Here is a 21,874-nt window from a genome sequence, read left to right as displayed (position 1 = left end):
GGGAAGAGATAAACACAAAAGTGCTAATAAGAACCTTTTCCATTATTAAATCACGGTATTATGGGTAGAGGGTTTCCTACAAGGCCAATATAAAAAAGAATCTACACTCTAAAGCCAAAGATGAGTTGGAAAATGATATTATCCATATGAGACCCACATGGGCCCGTATGGTAAAAATAAGATTGAAATGTCAGTTTTAGTCCTCCTATTTATTATGTGAATATGGTAAAAAGGAATTTGCACAAAAGTAATGTAAGCAATCATTTGTTATTTTTAAACTTTTGATTTGAATCATGGTTGTTCTTTCAGCTTTCAAATAAGGATGGACGCATTGGTACACCACAAAGTCGTCAGTGAGCATCACAAAAGCGAAGAATAATAGTGAATGTTAATGTGTATATTGAAGATAAGGGTGGATCAGGTCTATGATCGGGCCACTAAGATTTGCTGTGATAAGACTTCCTTAATTATCTCTCATATCTAAGATATTCTACTAATTATGTCTCATGATTTGGTCACCAAGATTGTTGTTGATACCCTAAAATATCCTACCATACTTATCTCCTCTAATTGTGCATTCACCCTCGATATATATGGATGCTAATTGGTAGAATATCTTAGAATTGAGAGATAATTAAGGAAGAAAGAATGTTGTTCGGTTGCTTCCATACTGCACCCAGACATAGGAGCATGCGAAATAAAAAGTCGCATCTATAATAATGCCTTTGCACACATTCTCATTGGATCCGTAGTAGTGCAGGGGCTACACGATCAGGCAACAATCTTTTGTCATAAATAATATTTTCATAACCGATTCAGCATGGCTGGCTTTCACCACAAAACACAGTGAACATCACATTGTAAATCAATTGGTACCCTTTGTTTTTAATGGTGGCACAGCTCGTAAGGGATACCTTTTTTTCTTGTTTTTAACTCTGGTCCTTTGCTAGTGTTCTTGATTGATTGATGATTGGGCCAGGGTTGGGGATATTTCGCACCGGCTAAGCTAGGGTTGACAGTATTGCTTAAAGTTGCATAGAATTCATTTTTTGGAAACTATACTTTAAACTTTGAAAAATCACATAAAACAAATTAATTCATACATGACAAGCAATATGGTTGAAATAGGTAATCAAACTTAACATGTGATTGATTGAAATTTGTGAGTCTATCTAATGAGCTTCTCAAATCACTAATTCGGGGTGGCTATTAAGTCTTATTAAATACATATGTACATTGTTTCCCGTGGTTACAATCCCATGCGTGGCTTATGAATTTTAATATCTTATATTCTCTCTTGTTCCTCACTTTTGTAACAGTTACAATCATATAAAATCCTTTAGTACTTAGTTGGAAACATTTACACATTAGAGAATCTCTTCATCCATCTCATCCAACCTTCAAATTGGAATAGAGAAAGGTATTTCAGACCATGAATATATAAGGAAAAATAACACAACTTGTTCGTGCAACGCACACCATCCCTGCGCCTAGACATAGGGGCACATGTAATGACCACCGCACCCCCTAGAAAGATGGAAATGACCAGGAATGTGACAGTCATTTCACACTCCCTGTGTTTAAACGTAACTATGACGTGCATTATGCGATTGAGAACAATAAACCATAAACTAAAACCCTATGTAGTTTATATTATACCGCTAGCATAACCATTCCTCTCCCTAATAATATTGACTCAAAACAATTAGAGGTCTCACAATAAGGAAACCTGTTTTTCATTTTTACGTGGAACCCATAAATTTTTTTTTGTTACATTCACTTGGGATGATGATATATTGATGTGGACATGGATTGGTAGACTTGCGAGTCAAACACAACTGTGGAAAAGTCCAATTTCCAAAAAAATCACACACGTGGATATAAGCTTCGGTACATTCCCCCCTTGTTTGTGTGTGTGTGTGTGAGGCACACACGGCACGACAGGCGAAAGCAGAAGAGTCGAATTGAATAGCCGATCAGGCACCGTAACAGACGGAATCTATTTTCCGATGAGATCAAAATTCAATATCTTGAGGAGTCCTTCAAAAGAAATCCCATCATGGTCATCTCCACCACCCAATTTAATCATAGCCCTAACATCCTCGTCGCTCGCCTGTAATCCCGCCCACTTCATGTAAATTTTGAGATCATGGAACCCAACTTTTCCATCACCATCTCTATCCATGACCTTGAACATATCCTGCATCACCGAATTGTCGTCGTCACGCGGTGGCTGAGATTGGGAAGGGACCTGAAACAGAACTCTCTCGAATTCGTCATATTCGACTAAGCCATCTTTATTGGAATCAGCCACCGATATCATGGAACTGATGTCCTCCTCGCATGCAACATTAGAGCTGGAGGAGGAAGAAGAGGAGAAGCGTTTGTAGAACCTCCGGAGATCGTCTGGGCTGATCTTACCGTCCCTGTCCACATCCAGAAAGTCGAATGCTGGCCGGAAATCTGAAGACACCATGGCAGAATATTCCAAATTTGGGTTTCTACTTCTGCCGGAAGGACACATTCTGTTTCTGTCACTCTACTTAAAGCAAAGCTAAGCTCAATCAAGATTACAAGCAAAAGAGACCGAGAGAGAGAGAGAGAGAGAGAGAATATCTGTATACGAAAGAAGAGCACATATATATATATAGACGACCCGGGTGGGTCTTACCAGACAATTCAAGCTTTAAGAACGCAGAGATTGGCTGGTTGGTTTGACCGTCGGACGCGGAGCCGTACCCATTGGGTTCCAACAGGCATGGTGTATATACGTGTGGACTGACGTCAACTGATTTTTGTTTCTGATCTCATATTTCTAGCCTTGCATCCCACGCTTAAAGCAAGTAAACAACTATAACTCTTTTTTTTTTTTTTTTGTAAACAATTATAACTCGAAAATCCTAAAAAGGTTTAGGGGAAGTGGGGAACATTGGAACAAGGTTCAAAATCCAGGTATCGGACTCGGTATCGGTCATTACCAAAACCTTTTTAGATCGGTCAAAAAACCCCCAAAATCGTTTTTTTTATGGATCGGGTCATGTATCGGCCAATGTTAGTGGCTGTTTTGATCTCAGGATTGGATCGACCAATATTATCCAGATCAGATCGGTTAATATCAGTTGGTATCGGTCTAGATAATATTAAAAAAAAAAAAAAAAAACTTAAAAACTTTGAAAAATTAAAAAAATATTCTATCAGATCGGTCAAGGAATGGATTGGATCGGCCCATTCAACCGAGTTGGCCGATCCAAGGAACGATCTAGTCAAACCTTTTCATGAATAGACCTGAGGTCTTGAACCTAGTCCATTGTGCTTCATGTGGAAATGGGATTAGGCCTGGTTGAAGTTTTGAGTGAGAGGGGGCATAGGGAGCAGGGAGCACAGTAAAGCCGTGTGACAAAATGGTATTATACAGACATGCGTAGCGAAGTCATTTCATGTGAGGACAGAGATATATCCACAAAGGTGCTAGTTTTTTTTGCCCAGAGCCCAGTAGCTCAGAGAATATTTTCCCAATAGGGAAAGGCTCTCTAAGCCTAAGGCGTATAATACACCTTCTCAAAGGTATAATTATATTAACTTTTTTTGGTAAGAGAAATAATAATTAATAAAATATTAGGGAAATATGGTATAGAATACATTGCTTGATCAAAAAACCCCTCCCATAATTCAATCACTAAATATTTGATAGGGAGAAAGAACGTTAATCCGTGCTGGGTGTGGGCGTGCATCTGCGCCCAGATACGGGTCGGTGCAAAAAGACCTCCGCACCCCCTAGAAAGTTGGAAAGGTCCAGGGGTCCAGCGGTCTTTTCATGTCGGACTGTATCTGGATGCAAATACATGCCCACACACACCACCGGTTAGTGTTCTGTCCTCCATTTGATATTTTTAAACTTTTGATTAGGATTATGGGTATTCACACTTTTTTTTTTTTTTTTTTTAAGGTAATTAGAAGCTTTAGTGATGGATAACATGTGATAAGTCACACACAAATTCTGAAGCCAAGGAGAGAAATTCGGTCATTCTGTCGCACACATGATAAACAGAACCCTCCAAACCAGGGTATCTGCAATACAATTCAGATCCCGTGAAATAAAATCAAAAGAGACATTAGTAAAAGAAGCACTAAGACGCCCTTAATCATTAATAGCCATTGCTGCTTAAAGGGGGGGGGGGTTGCCGTAAGGTATCCTGGAGAAGTTGGATGACTTCTTTGTTATTCGATTCTACCACCAAGTGAATAAACCCTAAAGAAACAGCCTTTGATAAGGCCATTCAAATAGCAACCGCTTCTCCTTGATTAAGATAAACAGTTTCACAAGATGCATTATAGCCATAAGTATGGGCGGGTTACGAATTTAGCTCATCTCCAGAGAGCCCAGCACGCTCAAGGTGCATCCAGCCGTTGGAATGTGCCGCACATATCCCTAAGCATGCACCGAGATATGTGCGGCACAGTTCAACCATTGGATGCCCCTTGGGCGCTAGCCTCCCTGGAGACGATCCTGATCCAGTACATTGCCCCTAGAGAACTTTTCTCAAAAAATTAAAAAAAAAAATCTAATTTTTATGAACTGATCGTGCCTTTCAACCGTTGGATGAAGGTGGAGGCAAACGTGTCCCTCTCTCCCCCATCCAACGGTTGGACGCACGGTGATGTTTTGTCGTCAATTTACTTAAAAAATTGGGTGTTTTAGTAATTGTGAAACTGAAAATGAAGCCCTCCCTATGGCGGAAACCCTAATCTGCCAGATATATATAAGCGAAGAAACCAAAGGGAAAGCATAAACATCAGACTTTCACAGGATGCGTTATAGGTTTTCAGTATTCACGTTCTCTGTTTTTCCAAATTAGGGTTTTTTTTAGGAAGTAGTTCGTGAGTTATCGCGTAGAATTATTAGAAATGATGATTTCAAGGTTTCTTTTATGTTTCAATCTCCGTTATCGTTTGGAGGTTTCTCTTGTTTTCGATGAAATACAAATAGCCTTTTGAAGGACCCCTTCTTTAGTAGTATAATACTTTGATTGAAGGGAGTTCTCCTTCATCATCTTTTTGTTGTCAAAGAGGCTTAGATTGATTGCAGCGAAGTTGAGTCGCTTCTCCTTCGTGTTCTTTCCAGGTGCAGCGAATAATTTTCTGCAAAATCTCTTTCTTTTTTTGTTCACCCCTTAAAATCTGATACTGATTTTCAATTACACTTCCGATATCTTTTCTCCTTCAATTTTTGTTATTTAATTAAAATCATCCAGGGGTCCTATGATGGCATGAAATCTTTGAGACCTGATCATTACTTGATGAAAAATACAAGCAATTTTGTCTGAGGACTCAACTCCAGTATTTTCCCCCCAGCTTTTTATTTGCTTTTATTAAATTTTTAAAGATCTTTTTGGGTTGGTTTGGTTCATCTAGATAGGATGATGAAATATGCACTGGGCTCTGAGCAGATTTTAATTATCTGCGATAATTGATGGAAATGCAGCCTAGAAAGCTATCTCTGACATCTGCAACAGATCACACTTTTCATCCCATTTTTTATATTTAAAAGTCCGTAATTTCCCTTCTCATTCCTTGGTTTTTTTCGTTAGAATTTCTCATTTTGTTTCGCTAGTTATATTTTTGGTAGTTCTGCAGGTTTTTCACTATTGATTTGTTCACTTGAAAGGCAAAATACCTTCGAAATGGATCAGTATTTTTGGATATGGAACCTTTTGAAATCGGCTTCGGTTGTAATCTGATTCTTAAATTTGTGTTGCCCAAATATTTCTGAAAATCAGGTTCCCAAGTGATTAAAGTGGACGATGAAGATTCCATCATTCCTTGCCTTTTGTTATACTGTCATTCATTGTTCAAGGAAATGGAAAGTGCATCATGCAACCAATTCGATTCAGCCATCATTACTCAAGAAATCAGCATAAAATTGTTGATTCTGATTTGTTCCAATACCTCAAACCTCATCGCAGAAATGAAGAACGTAATGAGAAGAATGCAAATACAGAACTATTACAACGAGAGTTTTAATGGACTAGATCGTAGAATTTCAAAAAACCTTGAACTGCATTTTATAGATTACAAGTCTCTGGGATTATTGCATTAATATCCTCGCCATCAGAACTCCTGAACTCCCTGGTTGCCTCCAACGCAAATGCTTAGTCAGTTTCACTTCCTACCAATCTATTGCTGTGATATGGATTCTTAAGTGAACCTTAAAAACAGGCTTCAAGCTGATGACAAGCTGATGACCAAAATCAGAAGGAAGTGTCGAATGATCATCAGTGTTCCAAAGCACTTCGAACAGATATTGGAGGACCTTGTGCCATTCCTCGGGCAATAAGGTCGTGATTTAGGAATAAAACAATCACAGTTATATCATCATGGAAATGGCGTCGAACCTTCTTATCGATCCTCGTCAGATCTGTGTAACGCATCTCTCGTTTCCTAGCTGCTTCTTGAAGAGCAGCTTTGATGAGCCTTTTAGCACTTCCCTGCATTAATACAAGTTCCATGAGATACCCTACTCCTATCACTTTTGAATCCAGATTATTACACCTATAAGGAACAAATGCACAGCATCACATTATGTTCACAACGACAGTTTTAATTATGCCATCGTCTGCTAGCTAGCAACCTGCCAGAGATCTAAATGTCAGGGACTTGATGCTGAAAGACCATACTGTGACCAGACCAGTTTGTTCTGTTCAGCATTTTTATTCTAGGTTGAGGAATTTTTAAAATAAACCAAACACCTTGTGCTTTCAGATTTTTAGTTGCTTGCATGTTTTAAAAGAAAGGCTTTCCCTAGTATGAACCTTGGGTCATCAAAGTCTCTCTGACTCGGCGAATTCCCAGCAACTAAGCATTAGTTTTGAAACTTGAACATAAACATTGATCTTCTCTTGATCCAAAATTTTCAATTTATAGAATTTAATTAAAAAAATTACACTAGTAAAGAAATAATTTCAGACACATGCATTCAGTTATGTGGGAAGGGGCGATCCCATCATCTCAGGCAACCTGATGGCTCCAAAAATGGGGCTTGAATTTAAAATAAATCTGGTACTAACTGATGACTATTGTAAACTTGTTAAGTTCCAAACCAAGTAAACAATATTATCTCTCTGCTTATTTAATTTTATCTTATCTTATTAATAAAATAAAATAAAATTATTTTTTTTGGTCTAGGTTGTTGACATTTCTCCTTGACAAGCACTCCAAAGCTGAGGACTTCCAGAGTTCCAGATCAGTCACCCACTTCAATGAATAAAACAGAATTCACTGTTGAATCCTAAAAAACTTGGGTAAGTGAACCATTATGGCTAATTGTTGGAGAAGTTATGTGCTGCAATTGTTGTCGTGGTAAATCCAAACGGTCACACATCAAGGTGAAATGAGTTATGCAGACAGTACTAATGGTCAATAGAGAAAATCCTAATGAAAAGTTTCTAGGAGTAATCCAATAATATCTTACAGTTTTGTAAAATTTAAAAAGTAATGATCGTAAGAGGTTTAAGGAATTGGAAGGTCCTGCCCTTTATTGTCTAAGAGATTTTCCTTTTATTACCACATCACATTTTCTTACGGTGGGGGGGAAGGGGGGAGGCTTTTTCTCCCCTTCAGTTTGGTGCCATCGATACAGATACTAGGGATTCAGAGTACATGAGAGAACTCTATAATGCTTCTGTAGAAGAAGGTTATGTTAGACCACCGTAATGGATGGAAAATAATTCATTAACCCAAAGACACCTAGACCCACAAGTAACCTCTCTGATGTTAAAAAACAGTGCATTTGTCTTCAAGCTTTAAATCTTCCCACACTTTCAACTGATAGTTGCCCCTGGGAGCCCTGACATTTTACAATAATTTTAGAGAGCCCAGCGGTCGACCCAGCTTCAATTTTACATCCTTGATTATGTTCAACACAAGGTCTCCTCACTTCAACTTTCTGATGAAATTATCATTAATATCCTTTGAATCAAACATGACAAATCCAAGTTACATACCCCTGGTCCCATCTGATTAAATCTCTATTGGCAAAAATTCATTCTCAAACCCAGCTCCAACAGGAACCGTTGAAAACAACAATAACAAGAGGCCAAAGACCCAGCACCCGAAAGAGAACTAAGTCATAGGGGTAGGAACCCATACAAAAAAAAAATTTCTACCCACTCCCCTCCCCTAGCCAACTCATCTTGAATAACTAAGAGTTCCCCCCCCCCCCTCTACAGACTACAATAATATCCCTCCAACAATGGATAATAGCCTTAAGCTTTGATGTACTAGAATCTGCCAGCCCAATAAGATCTAAGGATGCCAACAGAAACACACCATCATAAAGGGTGTACACAGTGCACAAGGCTCTGCCACTGTGGGGTCTGAAGTGGGACAGATATGTACACAGCCTTGCTCCGCTAGCTGTTTCCTAATTCGAACCCACGACCACCAGGTCACAATGGAGCAATCTTACCGTTCTGCCAAGGCCCGCCTTAAAAGAACCACACAATCATGATCTTGAAAAACTACTCCAATACCTAATGGGCCCAGAATGCCAAGAGAGCTAGCATCTCTATAAAGCTTAAGATTTTGAGGAGGGATCCAACCATGATTTTTATTTACACAGAAAGCAAAGGAAGAGACAATATGCGTCCAATGCTTTACAAATAATGTCCTGAGATCCCACCAAAGGCCTCAACTGTCATGGCCCATGTGACCATCAACAAAATAGTGCACAGCCTCTTGAATTGGCCTCCCCCAACCCCACATCCTATTGTCTCTTACATCCCAAATTGTCCAAACTGTCACCAATACAAACCGCCTCATCAGTTTTCCTCTCTCAGGAAGAGGAATGGACTAGCATTAGGACACAAAATGTGCCTAAACTGTCCGAGAGAATCACAACGGATAATGAGATGACCAACAAATTCCCCATTGAACAAATAGAAGAGCCAAACCTGACGGAACATAAAGTTTCCCCTCAATCTCCTCTGCAGCCTATCACAAGTGATCACCTTTTTATGACTTACCTCCCAAGCCAGAGCCTTGTACATAGACGGAGTCTGAATTTCCAGACCAATTTAAAAGGGGTATATTGGGTTACTTAGGGATGGCGGAAAAGGCATGAAATCACAATATTAGACACATCTCGTACTTCCGTAAGTGATTAATGAAAAGGCGATGGTGTTTATCTCAGAGAAGTACCAATGTCCATCCAAAATAGTACTAGTTCCATTTCTTTCTTTCAATGAGTAAAGAACATGTACAACTATGATTAGCAAAAACAGCCTACTGTGTTTTTCTCAGTCTCACCTCCAGATCCACAATATCAACCATGACTAATCAGCTTTAATTTTCACAGATATGTGAAATCAACTATGAAAAACCTTATATGAATGTACGTGCAAATGAGTGCAAGAGCAGAATTTAGAAGTTTGTAAAGACGGATCAACATCAGAAGTAAGAAAGGCACCAGAGATCCTCCTAGAACTAGGAAATAAGAGATCAGACAATAGACACTAAAAGACAGAACCTCCACAATAGAAAATAAAATATCTAAAGCAGTTTCATGATCAGCATATCAAAGAATAATTTTTTTCATGCAGAAGACATTGATCACAATAAGAATTATAACAAGAGAAACTTACTTCACATGGGTGATTGTGGACAATATCCACAGCTTTTTCATTGCTCAAGTGTTCCCATAGACCATCAGAAGCAAATATAAGGAAAGAATCATCCGGTTGAAGATTATGAGTGATAATAGATGGATTGGCAGTCACAATGGGCATGTTCATTGGTTCAGAAAGCCTGAATTTCCCATTGATTGGTTCCCTGTTATACTGGGCATGTTTCATATATACGTCACCCATAGATCTAGAAACCTGCATCAAATTCAGTAATTGTATTGATGGCACAAATCTCACAATTCAGGAAGGACCAAATTCATGACAATTCATGAAAACTCAATAGAAATGAAAACATGATGAAACTGAAATGCTTGCGGTCTCAGTATATATCCGTACTTCATGTATAGATAGATCTATGTATGGGAGACTCACTTTCTTCAAGTTGTCCATTCAAATATGTGGTAACAAAAAACCAAATTCTAGCATGCACAATTATCATTAATTTGACTTGGACCTGGCTGAGGATGCTGAATTAGGGGAGAAACCAACCTTTCAAGTTTTTATTAGTTTTTACTAATAAAAAAAAAAACTAGGTGAGAAACCAGAACAAATTTTTGGATAGGGGCTGCATGAATTTTTTTTCACCCCTCTTCTTGATGGAAAAAGTGACTTTTAATTTTTTAAACTGGCTGAGTAACTGCCCCAAGATAGTAAACCAAGGTTAAATCATAAAATTTGCCATTACACTAATTTGGATTTTAAATGAAATAGCATGAGTTATTCGTTTTTAGGCTGTACCCAGTGCACAAGGCTCCCGTGTTTAGCATGAGTTATTTGTTTCTACATTAATATATAAACTATATTCAGATCGTCAGACAAGCCATGGGATCATAGTATTTTTATTCTCAAGCAGTTTTAACTAAGTTGACTTGAAATTTGAAAAAGGTTATTAGTTTGTTCTTCAAGGGATAAGGTTCCATTTTAATATTTTAAAACATAAACCGATGGATTGAAGGGATTTGGGTAGGCCTGTAAACGGATCGGATTCGGCTCGGATACGGATCGGATGTAATCAGATTTGGATATTTCCTAGTCGAAAACGGATACCTCTAAACGGATTCAGATGCGGATCGAATTGGGATTTTCGGCCATCCGTTTACACCTCTGCCTTGTGTAACTCGAACCTTCCTCCCCCTAGTGGAAACAATTCACTCTCAATCCATAGTTTTAGATCATGATTCTCTTTTCCTCATATTCTAGAACCTGTTGAATCTTCAAAAACCCCAAAGATCGTTATTTATTTAATTTTTTATAATTAAGTATTCGGATTTTTTTCGGGATATCTCTAAACGAATATGGATGCCCCTAAACGGATACGGATGTGGATCGAATTCGGATTTTTGGTTATCCATTTACAGCCCTAGATTTGGGCCCGAAAAATTGGAAGGAACTGCAATATCCTCATCATTCTAATAAGAAGTCCTTCATGAGTTTATGCCAAGTTTTTCTTGCCGCTGTGTCATGGAGAGATGAAAGAACATTTTTTCCCTAAAAGAGATAACCTGATGTTTTGTTTTTATTTTATTTTTTAGCCATTTTGCTTTTCCTTAAATCAGTTCACTCAAGTACATGGCATATTTTGGGAGAGACTGGCAGTCTCAGATGAGGAAAGAACCAGGATAAACATGACTTACTAAGTTAATTTTAGATTATAAGTGGACATATGGTACTCAATAAACCTCGGTCGTAGTACTGTATGAAGAGAAAAGGTTCCATCATGCTTGGAGTATGAGCCCTTTCCATCAATCCAACCACTTTTTTTTTTTGTGATTAAACAGATCTTAAATAGACAAAGGGGAAGAGGGAAAACAACGCTACCATACAATGTCACCACCAACAACATAACCTTATTCCAACTAAATGGGGTCGGCTACATGGATCCTTGCTCTCCAATTAGCTCTATTCGAAGTCATACATGATACAAGTCCTAAGCTAAGCATGTCTTTCCTCACCACTTCTCCGATGGATATTTTAGGCCAACTCCTGGCACTTTTAGCTCCTTTAATCTGAATCAAATCACTCTTTCGTACTGGAGCATCCCAAGGCCTTCGTTGCACATGGCCATGCCTCCTCAAACGACTTTCTCTTAGCTTATCATGTATTGGAGCTACTCCCAAATCAGCTCCATAGTTCAAGAACTTGCCGAGATCTCGGTAATATCTCTTTTTAAAAAAAGTGAGACGAGACTTGAGGCAAAATGAAATATTACCCCAACTCGGTCGAGATCTCGGTTCGACCGAGATTTGGACCAAACTTACCTTTATAATGTACTCGATCGAGATAGTCAAGATCTTTCCAAGACTCGACTGTCTTGGTGAACTCGATAAAGAAGTGTGCATTTGACCTGATTTTTATAGGATTTTCGACGATGAGTTTATGATACAGATATATGTAATATGTTAAGATTGATGTATTGTATACTTTTACATTTGTAATGTTTATTGAAGTTGTTTTATATTAATTGTATGATTTGATTGCTTTCAATTACTAAATTATGTGTAGAATAGGTCCTATTAGTACGTCGTCACCTACCACCTTAGGGTCCGAAGTGAAACTCCTATTTGGACTTTGATTTTGCAAAATCTGACAATGCCATTGTGTTTTAAATGGCCTAAAATAGGCTGCGTACCAAGTTTCAGGCCCAAACAAGGTCTAAAACCCACCGAAACCAGCCTTCGAATAAAAAATATTACACCAACTCGCTGAGATCTCTGCCCAACTCGTTTTTTGGCTGGACGAAACCTGTACCGAAACCGAGTTCTTGAACCTTGATCAGCTCTAATATAATCATTCCTTACCTTATCCTTCCTAGTTTTGCCACACATCCATCTCAACATCCCCATCTCCGCTACACTTGGTTTAGCTATTTGACTCTCCTTAACTGCCAACATTCTGCACCATATACCATATATCATAGTCGGTCGCATGAAAGATAAAATTTTACTGTAAGATTTAAAGGAATACGCCGATCACACAACACTCAAGACACACCTCACCACTTCAACCATCCTATTTTAATTCTATGAGCAACATCATCCTCTATATCACCTTCTTTATTTATGATTGAGCCCTAAAATACTCACTTTGTGGAATCTCACTCTCATCAATTTTCACCATCTCATTAACCGTTCTAATGTAACTAAAGTTACACACCATATACTCTATCTTTGTTCTACTCATCTTCAAACCTTTTGATTCCAAGATTGATCTCCACAACTCCAACTTGGAGTTAATCCTTGCTTTTGTCTCATCCACCAAGACAGTATCATCAGCAAAAAGCATGCACCAAGGAACCTCATCTTGAATGTCTCTGGTTAAATCATCCATGATAAGCGCAACCAAATAAAGACTTAAGGCTGATCCTTGATGTAACCCAATTGTAATTGGGAATTCACTACCTTGACCCCTCCCCCAACCACAGTTCTTACGCTAGTCACCACACCATCATACATATCTTGAAACCCTTCTATTCTCTAGTTTATGGTAGAATAACTCTCTAGGGACTTTGTTGTATGCTTTTTCTAGGTAAATAAAAACTATATGGAGATCCTTTTTGCCCTCTCTAAATCTTTGAGCCTCCTAAGTAAGAATATAGCTTCCATCGTGGATCTTCTTGGCATAAAACCAAATTGGTTCTCCGAAATAGTAGTTTTTTTCTCAAGTGGGTTTCAATAACCCTCTCCCATAACTTCATGATATGACTCATTAGTTTTATGCCTCTATAGTTATTGCAGCTCTGAATATCGCCTTTATTTTTGTAATTAGATCCACAATGCTTCTCCTCCATTCATCTGGCATTTTCCTTGAGCTCATAATGTTATTAAACAGTTTGGTTAGCCATGATAAACCACATATTTCTAAGCTCTTCCATACTTCTATTGAGACCCAGTCTAGGCCTGGAGCCTTTACTTTCATCTTTCTTAAAGCTTCTTTAACTTCAGACACCCTAAATTTGCATATATCTAGCAAATGTAGCGTCTAGATGAGTAACGCAGCCTTCTAGGGCCCTATTACTTAGAATGACTTCAATTAGTAGGCTGTGGAAATACTCTATTCATCTCTCCTTAATATCCTCATTCCTTTCTGGTACTCTACCATCTTCAATTAGTAGGCAGTCTTCATTTCTCTCGTTCTAGCTATCTACTCTACCTCCAACCAGAAATGGTTGGAAGACCTAAACAAAGACTATTCAAATAGAAATGGACAGAAACACAAGCATCTCTTGAAGCCTCAGCCTTAGCCAATTCATCAGCTGCAGAATTAGCTGACTGTATCCTCCAAAAAAACTGAAATTATGGTTGAGCAAAGAGCTCTAGCTTTTCAGCCATACGGAATGATGATTTGACAGGCTGATTGTTGGATAGATTTGGGTCCCTCTATGTCCTCTCAATCATATGAATCACCATGCATGTACTTTCCCCCTTGATGTTTCAATGTTCTTCTGAGTTCACTTCCTAGACTTATTGAAATATTTTAGACCTCTATAATGACAAATAAGATTTTCAGATTGATCTAGAATTTTGATCATGGATAGACGATGATACGGACAACATGTCCACCAAATTTGAACCCCAACTGGGCTGCCACATGGCAGTTATCAAGGGCATGCTGGTACCGAGTCCACATATTAAAACCTTAAATTTCAGAAAAATACTTTACAGTGGAAGAGCTTTAAAGGTATAGCACAAATATTAACTAATTAACCTCGCTGTTTCAACTTTAAAGCCTCACGTGCGGCTCAGGACTGCAAGTGTAACTGGACAACATTCGATGCAGGACATCAAACTGCTGGATTTTGAAATTGAGGATAACCAATTAACCAAATAGTGTCAGGCCACATGAAACCGCCAGTGGGTGGTCCAGCTAACTACATCGTCATGAAGAAGAGCTCAATTTATGAGGTGCAGCGGTTTTGTTCTGAGATTACTCCTGTTTTGCCATGTCACTGGCAATATATTGAGATTTTGCCTTAAACAGGACAACAAATGACCCCAACCATTGGAGTAGGGTTGATGTTTGTGTCTGGCAACATGAGACCAGTAATGTTGCCAGTCAACACTTCAATATGAAAGGAGGCCAATAATCTTAATTGGTCTTTGAGTATTTTTTGTTTCTATTTAAGTTTTACTTTTGCATGTCATCAGCTTTGACTTCAGCAAATTATTGGGTTTGCATTTGAATCTTGTTTGGGGCCAAATGGTCCACAAGTGGGTCCAGCTCACTACTTCAGTATGGTTTATGGGGAAAGCACTCTTAGATTGGTCCCTATTATTGTTTTACTTATTTCATCAGATTTTGATATCTCAAAGACAACTTTGTAATTGTCCTTTTGGGTCTACAGTTGATTCACAAAAGGTCTGCCCTTGGTGCCACTGTAGTTTGATTTATATAGGGTTCATTTTGAAGAAAGTTCTGGTTTAGTAGTTCGACATTTCTAAGGGCCCAATTTGGTGAGACCAAGCATGGGTCACATTAGGAGTCTTCCAAGCAATACTGTATATAGAAGTCTTCAACACCATATTCTTTAGTGTTTAATTTCTTGCTGTTGCTGAGTTGTTTGATTGGTTATTGTAGCAGATCAGAAACCCTAACTAACCAGAGGCGAGAGGATGGAGAAGAGGAAGGGGGGGGGGGGGCTGTCTAGAGATGAATGAGAAGTTGGCAGTCCCCCCACAGTGCCTTTACTTATATAGAAACAGATTACAATAGAGAGAGGACTCCTAATCCTACTAGGAATCCCAAATTAAGAATCATAGTTACAATAGGAATCAAACTAGGTTAACCCTAATCACAAACATCAAAGGAGACAAATAGAGGAGTAGGGATCTCGATTAGAATAAGGAATATTCTAATCAAGAGCACCCACAGCCCTATATTCTCGATACACTTCAACAATTATTATTATTATTTTTTTCCGTTATTGTTTTGTGATGAACCAAGGAGCCCAGTGGATGATAAAGAGGTAGGAGTTAATTTAATCACTAGAAGCCTATTCAACTCGTAACACTGTCTTTTTAACTGATTGTTTTTGGGTCTTTCTTGATATTTATATTCATTTATCAAACCAGAACATGAGTGAAACACTCATTCCTTTAATCCTAACCTGCTCATCTAAGCTCTAACTCCACATTACTCTGGAAGTACTTCCTGCATATTGTCCTACTATCGTCCAGTCGGAAATACCATCAAGACCCTTCAAAAAAATCTCAATAATCCTGGACTCAACCAAAGTTTAAGAACTTGGAAGTGGGTATGGAATTGATCTCCATTGATTCCGATTTAATTCTGATCTGAATCGACCCGGAAGCATCACAAAATCGGATCAGGATTGTGGTCGGCCAATTCTGATCCAATTTTAAAACCTTGGAATCAACATTTCTTTAACTGTATTCCTTCAACCAAGTGGTCCATTAACTTTTCTATCCTTAAAACCTAATTTAGTAATCTCTAGCTAGGACATCAAAACGTATCCATTGAACAATTCTTATAATCCTAGTTGCACTGCCCAAATCTGAATCCTAGCAGTCTTTGTGTTCCACATCATTATTCTGCAAAACCTAGCCTCAAATTCCAAAAGACTATAACCAACTCCCATATAAATCCCTTTAATCCCTCCCTAGATCTAATGTAGAAGCACAACTCCTACCACATTAGTGTCAAATTGTCATTATCACATTGTTATTGTTGACAATTACTTGTATTTGGGTACAAGGACTCTTGATGTAGTGAGTGGGCTCCATGGCCAAGAATAGGGGGTTTAGTCCTACATCGGTCAGGTAGTGTGCGGGTATTGCGATTATGAACTTGAGAAGGGCCTCTCCAAAATTACATTTCTCAATGGAATAACATTATATATATATATGTGTGTGTGTGTGTGTGTGTGTGTGTAAAAAGATTTAGAAAGAAAGAAAACAAGAAGAAGAAGAGAGGGGGAAAGTGGATTGGACATTAAATGCTTGTGATGTCATGGGAGCATTAATGGTTGGAGGTATCATGGTTGCATCATTCTCCCCCGTTTTTAAAAAACTCGTCCTCGAGTCTGAAGCAGTGATTGAAGCAATGAATCGATCGCTGACCCTGTTCTCCATTGTTGAGTGTGCTTCTTGATTTTGGATAGACTTAGTACACTAATTTTCCACAAGAATCAAAACCTGCTCTGATGGCAAGTTGATATAGGCCAAGCTCAAAGGGTAATGAAAATAGAAATAGAAGAAAGAAATTAGAAGAATTTCATTAATAAGGAAGGAGCATACAAGAATTGGTGGATGGTTTGGGAATCACTCACCCAACAAAAAGAAGACTCACTCAACTCTCAAAGCAAACTCAAGGTTCATACACAATAATGGGGGTTCCAAAACTAACTTTCTCAAGGAATACATTACATACATAAAGAAGAAAGAAAGAAAGAAAACAAGAAGAAGAGATAGGAGCTGTTGGAAGAGAGGGGAAAAGTGGCGTGGACATTAAATGTTTGTGATGGCATGGGAGCACTAATGGCTGGAGTCATAGGGGTGTCAAAATCTAGCCCGAACAGAACCCGATATGCGCTTACTGGATCATGTTTCGGACTGGGATTTTGTGACACCGAATCCAAACCAGTCTCCAGAGAAATTGATAAGACACCGAACTAAACTAAAAAACCGGACCAAAAACGATACGACCCAATAAGAAACCAATACCAGCCCAAAAATCATAAAACACACTTTGTTTTTTTTTGTTTTTTTTTTTTAGTACTTCTGAATATATTACATGGTAAAATGGAAACCAAACCGATAGTAAACCAATAAGAGAAACTGAAACCGGAACACACTTATTGGATCATGTTTTGGACTCACTCGTTCTCACACCGAAACCAGTGAAACCAACCGATTGACATCCCTATCTGGAGGCATCATGGCTGCATCAGATCCCCCCTTTCCTTTACAATGCTTTTAAAATTGTTATGTTCTCTAGAAATTTAAGGCATGTTCCTATATAAATTTTCCAAAAACCTGTCTATGGTCTAGGAATATTTTCAAATTTAAAAGAACTTCCTTATGTCCGTAAGAGGGAATGTGGGTCATCTAATTGTCAAGAGCAATTATATACCATATGCTATAGACAATTTATTTTGGAAATTAAAATGCTACAGGCTAGGAACAGTTTATCAAAGCCTCTGAGAATTGCAGGCAGAAGAAACAGAAGGGGAAAAAAATGTATCATGAACTAACCTGAATAATGCCTTTTACTCTCCAAACTCCATGTTTGTGGACAACTATTTGAGGGTCATCTGGGTGCAATTCTTTGAGTTCCTGTCTCACGCTCTCCAGGTTAGCATTGTGTTCAGTTGATAATTGTATGGCAGCAACACCATCGGTGTTTCCAACTCTTTTTCCAAGAACAACACGGGAATCTCCTAGATTTGCCACATAGAGGGTCCGCTGAGATATCACTCCAACTAGACAGCATGACCCAACTGTTGCCATCTGAGGTTGAGTATCCCATAACTCAGAAACAAGGGCTGTGAACCCTTCTTCTGTTTGAAGAAAAGCTCTCCTAATGGTCTCACATGTCACACCTTGGGCCTGTGCTGATATCTCTGCATAAACATGATTAGTGAGACTTCATAAACATGTTAAGACAAGATTCTTCTTTAACGAGAAGCCAAAATAATCCAATGGCCAAAAAAAAAACAGTTCAACATGTGTTCCATTTGGCCAGTCTAGGGAGTAAAGGAAAGTGGATCAAGATTTATTTTAAAAAAATATTCTTAAGAGGGAGGGAGGGGGGGGGGGGGGGAGGGGAGGAACAAATGTTCATTTTTCATGTTTAAACTCACTCCAAGTTCTTTTTTTCTGTTGATAACGGAGAAGTATATTAGTTTGAATAAAGGGTAGTCACAAAAGGTTCAAATGTACTAGTGGACTGCCCAATTATTACACAAAATATCTAGCTTCTAGCATTCTATTATTGTACTTGGCATGTACACAAACCAATAAGCTGTATCAATGAAGGGCATCGGTGTAAGGACCAGGAAATGATAAGGCTCTCTAGTAACTAGTAAGACAATTTTCTCCACGTCATTTGAGTCTTAAAGGTTCAACCCAATACGACTCTTAAACCAGTCAGTCCAAAATTCTAACTTTATCCTAAAAATGAAAAAGAAAAACACGCATTTGCTCTACTCTGCACAATTAGAAGATCCCTTATACAGATGCTAGTCGAGGAGACTTGTCTGCAAGATAAGGTCAACAAGAAAAAAATATAAGTTAACAAAAACTGAAAATCAAGATGAAATGAAGACTACCAAAAGATATGATACATTCAGGAATAAATAACAGCACCTCAGACGGCAAGATTTTGAAATTTCTAACTTTGGGGGCTACAAAATAAAACTCATAACTGCATGCAATTTAATAAGATATCACTCACAATTTGGTAGCAGGAAAGCTTAATATTTAATGCCAAATATGTATCTTTAAAGAATGGAGAAAACAAGAAAGAAAACTAAGGAAATCTACTCTACCATGGCATAATTTAAGGTTTCTACTTTCTAGCATAAAAATTCAGCATTTGGCCAATCCGTCCGTTTACTGTGAAAAGGGAGTTATGGGATTTCAATATGATCATCTTTTAATTGAAAGAGTGTGAGTTTCCATCGACAATCAATGTAGCAGTTTAATACCAGTTGAGAACCCAAAGTCCAACTGGTGGTTACCGAAGCGTGCGCTATTTTGTTGCATTAATTACAATCAATTCGTCAAAGCTAAGTGTAATACAAAGTATGGAGAGTGAAGTTCATGATAGATCGAAAAAGACAACTAACGGGAGGGATTGAGGTGGGGGGGGGGGGGGAGGAGAGAAAGGAAAGACGGAACCGATAGAACGAATAAGAACCTTGAAAATGGCGGAAGAGGTGGTCGCAGACGTAACGAGCGGCGTTGTGGCCACCGTGACCATCATAGACGCCGACAAAAGTGCCAAAAGGACCAGACTCGATCTGGCTCTGGTCTTCAAGCACCTGGTTGGCTTGAACGACGGCCATGGAGAAATCACCGAAGGAATGACGACCAATGTCACGGAACCAGAGAAGGCCATCTCTACCTTCACGCCCAGCAACAACAGTAGCAGAACCATCAACATTGACGCCAAAGGGCTTCCAACAACAGCGGGAAAAGTGGTTCATGAAATCTCCAAGCATCCCACATCTCTCAGGGACCCAAACCCCTTACACCCCGATACGAACCCAAGCCCTAGTATACTGATGGAGGCACAGAGAAAGGGACAACTCTGCTACTGCGCATATTAAGGGTAAGGAATCCGAGTAAAGACAGACACAGAGAGAAAGAGAGAGAAAGAAAGAGAGAGAGAGAGAGAGAGAGAGAGATGTTCGGTGGAAGAGGAACAGAGGAATGTGCTTATTCGGTTTGGAGAAGATGGCGTGGGGAAGCCTTTTGTTGGGTGTTGTTTTCAAACCCCATTTCTGTCTATTCATCCCATTGGCAATCTCTACCGGAACGACAACTTCCTTCACTTTTCCTCCCCTTTTCCTTCTTCGCTTTCTCTTTCTTTTCCTTCATTCGTTTTTTTGAAAAAAAAAAACTTCCCCAAGACTCCAAGAGCATGGTTTTAAGTATCGGTATTATATCGGGCGATACGTATCGGTTTTAACTTCCTTCACTTTTCCTCCCCTTTTCCTTCTTCGCTTTCTCTTTCTTTTCCTTCATTCTTTTTTCTGAAAAAAAAAAACTTCCCTGAGACTCCAAGAGCATGGTTCTAAGTATCGATATTGTATCGGATGATACGTATCGATTTTATTAGTCATTGATATCAATATTGTATCGATACCATATTGGTAACACGGTACGGACAAGGGGTAAAATGGTCAAAAAACTCATTTTTAAGGAATTTCAGGAGTAATTTTGTCTGATACAACCGATCAAGACTGATACCGTATCGATATCTTATTGGTTTTGTGTGTTATCGATACCCGTTCTGATACTGTGTACTAAAACATGCCCTAGGGAGAAAAACAGGGGAAGCATGTTTAAGGGTGCTAATCAATTCGGTTCCAATTAATCAGTTTCAAATCAAAATCAATTAATAAAGAATGCTTTTCAGTTGGATTAGTATTTATAATTGGCTCATTAATATAACAGCTTTCATGGCTTCAAAACTGAATCAAATAACTTAATAAACGATTTTAATTTATAAAACCAAAATTTTTTGGTACGGTAAACCAAAATTGAACAGATTAGTAATTGGTTAATCCATTTTGATTTAGATAAATGGTTTCAATGTGCAATTGACACCCTTTGCTAGTTCGATAGTATCAATCTTTTTTAACTCTCACAAAGTAAACCAAGCCTTTAGAGTAGAAATAAATAAACATTTTAAATGGGAGAGAAAATACTTCTTGATCACATGGCCTTTGCGTTGGCACGAGGACCAATGGGAACACACACCAAGACATCCAACATGTGGGGCGGGGTGATCATTTTGCCGACAAGGTGTATAGGTGTAGAGGTATACGACTGAGCAACGTTCATGTGACCTCCATGCTGGTAGGGGAGCCGATGGGAACACATGCTCAGACATCAAACATGTGGGGCGGAGTGGTCATTTTGCCAACCATGTGTATGGTAGTAGGGAGGGACATACAAGACATGACTAACCGGCATTCTCTTTCCTCCCCTCCCCTCTCGTCCTTTTTTGAACTCTAAAACAACCCTTCATTCCACTTTAGGCAATGGAACCTAACCACACATGGCTCAAACACTCTTAGTGCAAAAACACTTTCATGAAGGCTCCATTTGTTTCGACATAAAATTTTACTTGAAAAATTTTACCCGATATTTTTACATCGTAAATGTAAGATTTTACATGGTAAAAACACTTTTCAACATTTAAAATATTTTGGAGTGAAAAATTTTCAAGTAAAATTTTCATTGAAACAAATGGAGCCCAAGTGAAAATGCTGGCAAACACGACCTAAAGATCCAAATTAACTACAAAGTAATCCAAAATCCACCAAGCCCAAGTAGAATAATGGTTTGGTTTGCCTTGATTGGGGTAGGAGTTAGGCCTAGGTTCAAGTCGAAACCAAAATTCTTCCTCAAATCAGGATCTTCAACAACATAGAGAATATTAGGTTCAATCACAAGTTCAAAACTGATGAGACACCCCTTGACTAACAGTTTTGACCAATTTTAATT

The 21,874-nt window shown here is 38.6% G+C and overlaps 2 protein-coding genes and 2 non-coding genes across 4 annotated transcripts; 2 read left to right on the top strand and 2 right to left on the bottom strand.

Annotated features, from left to right (window-relative positions):
• Positions 1-1,997: 1,997 nt before the first annotated feature.
• Positions 1,998-2,554, bottom strand: LOC122659660 (calcium-binding protein CP1-like). Its single transcript, XM_043854758.1, has one exon. The coding sequence runs from the start codon at positions 2,522-2,524 to the stop codon at positions 2,000-2,002; it is 525 nt and encodes a 174-aa protein (XP_043710693.1). The 5' UTR covers positions 2,525-2,554; the 3' UTR covers positions 1,998-1,999.
• Positions 2,555-5,255: 2,701 nt separating this feature from the next.
• On the top strand, positions 5,256-5,328 carry LOC122660670. The gene has a single exon (XR_006332772.1). It is a non-coding gene; the product is annotated as a small nucleolar RNA R66 (small nucleolar RNA).
• An 85-nt stretch (positions 5,329-5,413) lies between these two features.
• Positions 5,414-5,504, top strand: LOC122660618. The gene has a single exon (XR_006332729.1). It is a non-coding gene; the product is annotated as a small nucleolar RNA snoR118 (small nucleolar RNA).
• Positions 5,505-6,239: 735 nt separating this feature from the next.
• On the bottom strand, positions 6,240-19,984 carry LOC122657446 (probable protein phosphatase 2C 42). The gene is made up of 4 exons (XM_043852151.1): positions 19,557-19,984; positions 17,891-18,258; positions 9,639-9,875; positions 6,240-6,485 (listed from the first exon to the last, which is right to left on the bottom strand). The coding sequence occupies exons 1-4, from the start codon at positions 19,858-19,860 to the stop codon at positions 6,273-6,275; spliced, it is 1,122 nt and encodes a 373-aa protein (XP_043708086.1). The 5' UTR covers positions 19,861-19,984; the 3' UTR covers positions 6,240-6,272.
• Positions 19,985-21,874: the final 1,890 nt, after the last annotated feature.

The sequence above is a fragment of the Telopea speciosissima genome, chromosome 4 (genome assembly GCF_018873765.1).
Source record: "Telopea speciosissima isolate NSW1024214 ecotype Mountain lineage chromosome 4, Tspe_v1, whole genome shotgun sequence".
NCBI classification, from domain to species: Eukaryota; Viridiplantae; Streptophyta; class Magnoliopsida; order Proteales; family Proteaceae; genus Telopea; species Telopea speciosissima.
The sequence above is the reverse complement of the archived record's forward strand: the minus strand, read 5'-3'. Positions and strand labels throughout refer to the sequence as shown.

What these genes read in the sequence shown, in the direction of transcription:
- LOC122657446 (XM_043852151.1), bottom strand. Translation starts at nt 19,860, where the DNA reads ATGCTTGGAGATTTCATGAACCACTTTTCCCGCTGTTGTTGGAAGCCC. An exon ending in GAGTAAAAGGCATTATTCAG is followed by an intron (nt 9,876 to 17,890) that starts GTTAGTTCATGA and finishes AATTTGATGCAG; the next exon opens with GTTTCTAGATCTATGGGTGA. An exon ending in TCCACAATCACCCATGTGAA is followed by an intron (nt 6,486 to 9,638) that starts GTAAGTTTCTCT and finishes GTATTAATGCAG; the next exon opens with GGAAGTGCTAAAAGGCTCAT.
- LOC122659660 (XM_043854758.1), bottom strand. Translation starts at nt 2,524, where the DNA reads ATGTGTCCTTCCGGCAGAAGTAGAAACCCAAATTTGGAATATTCTGCC.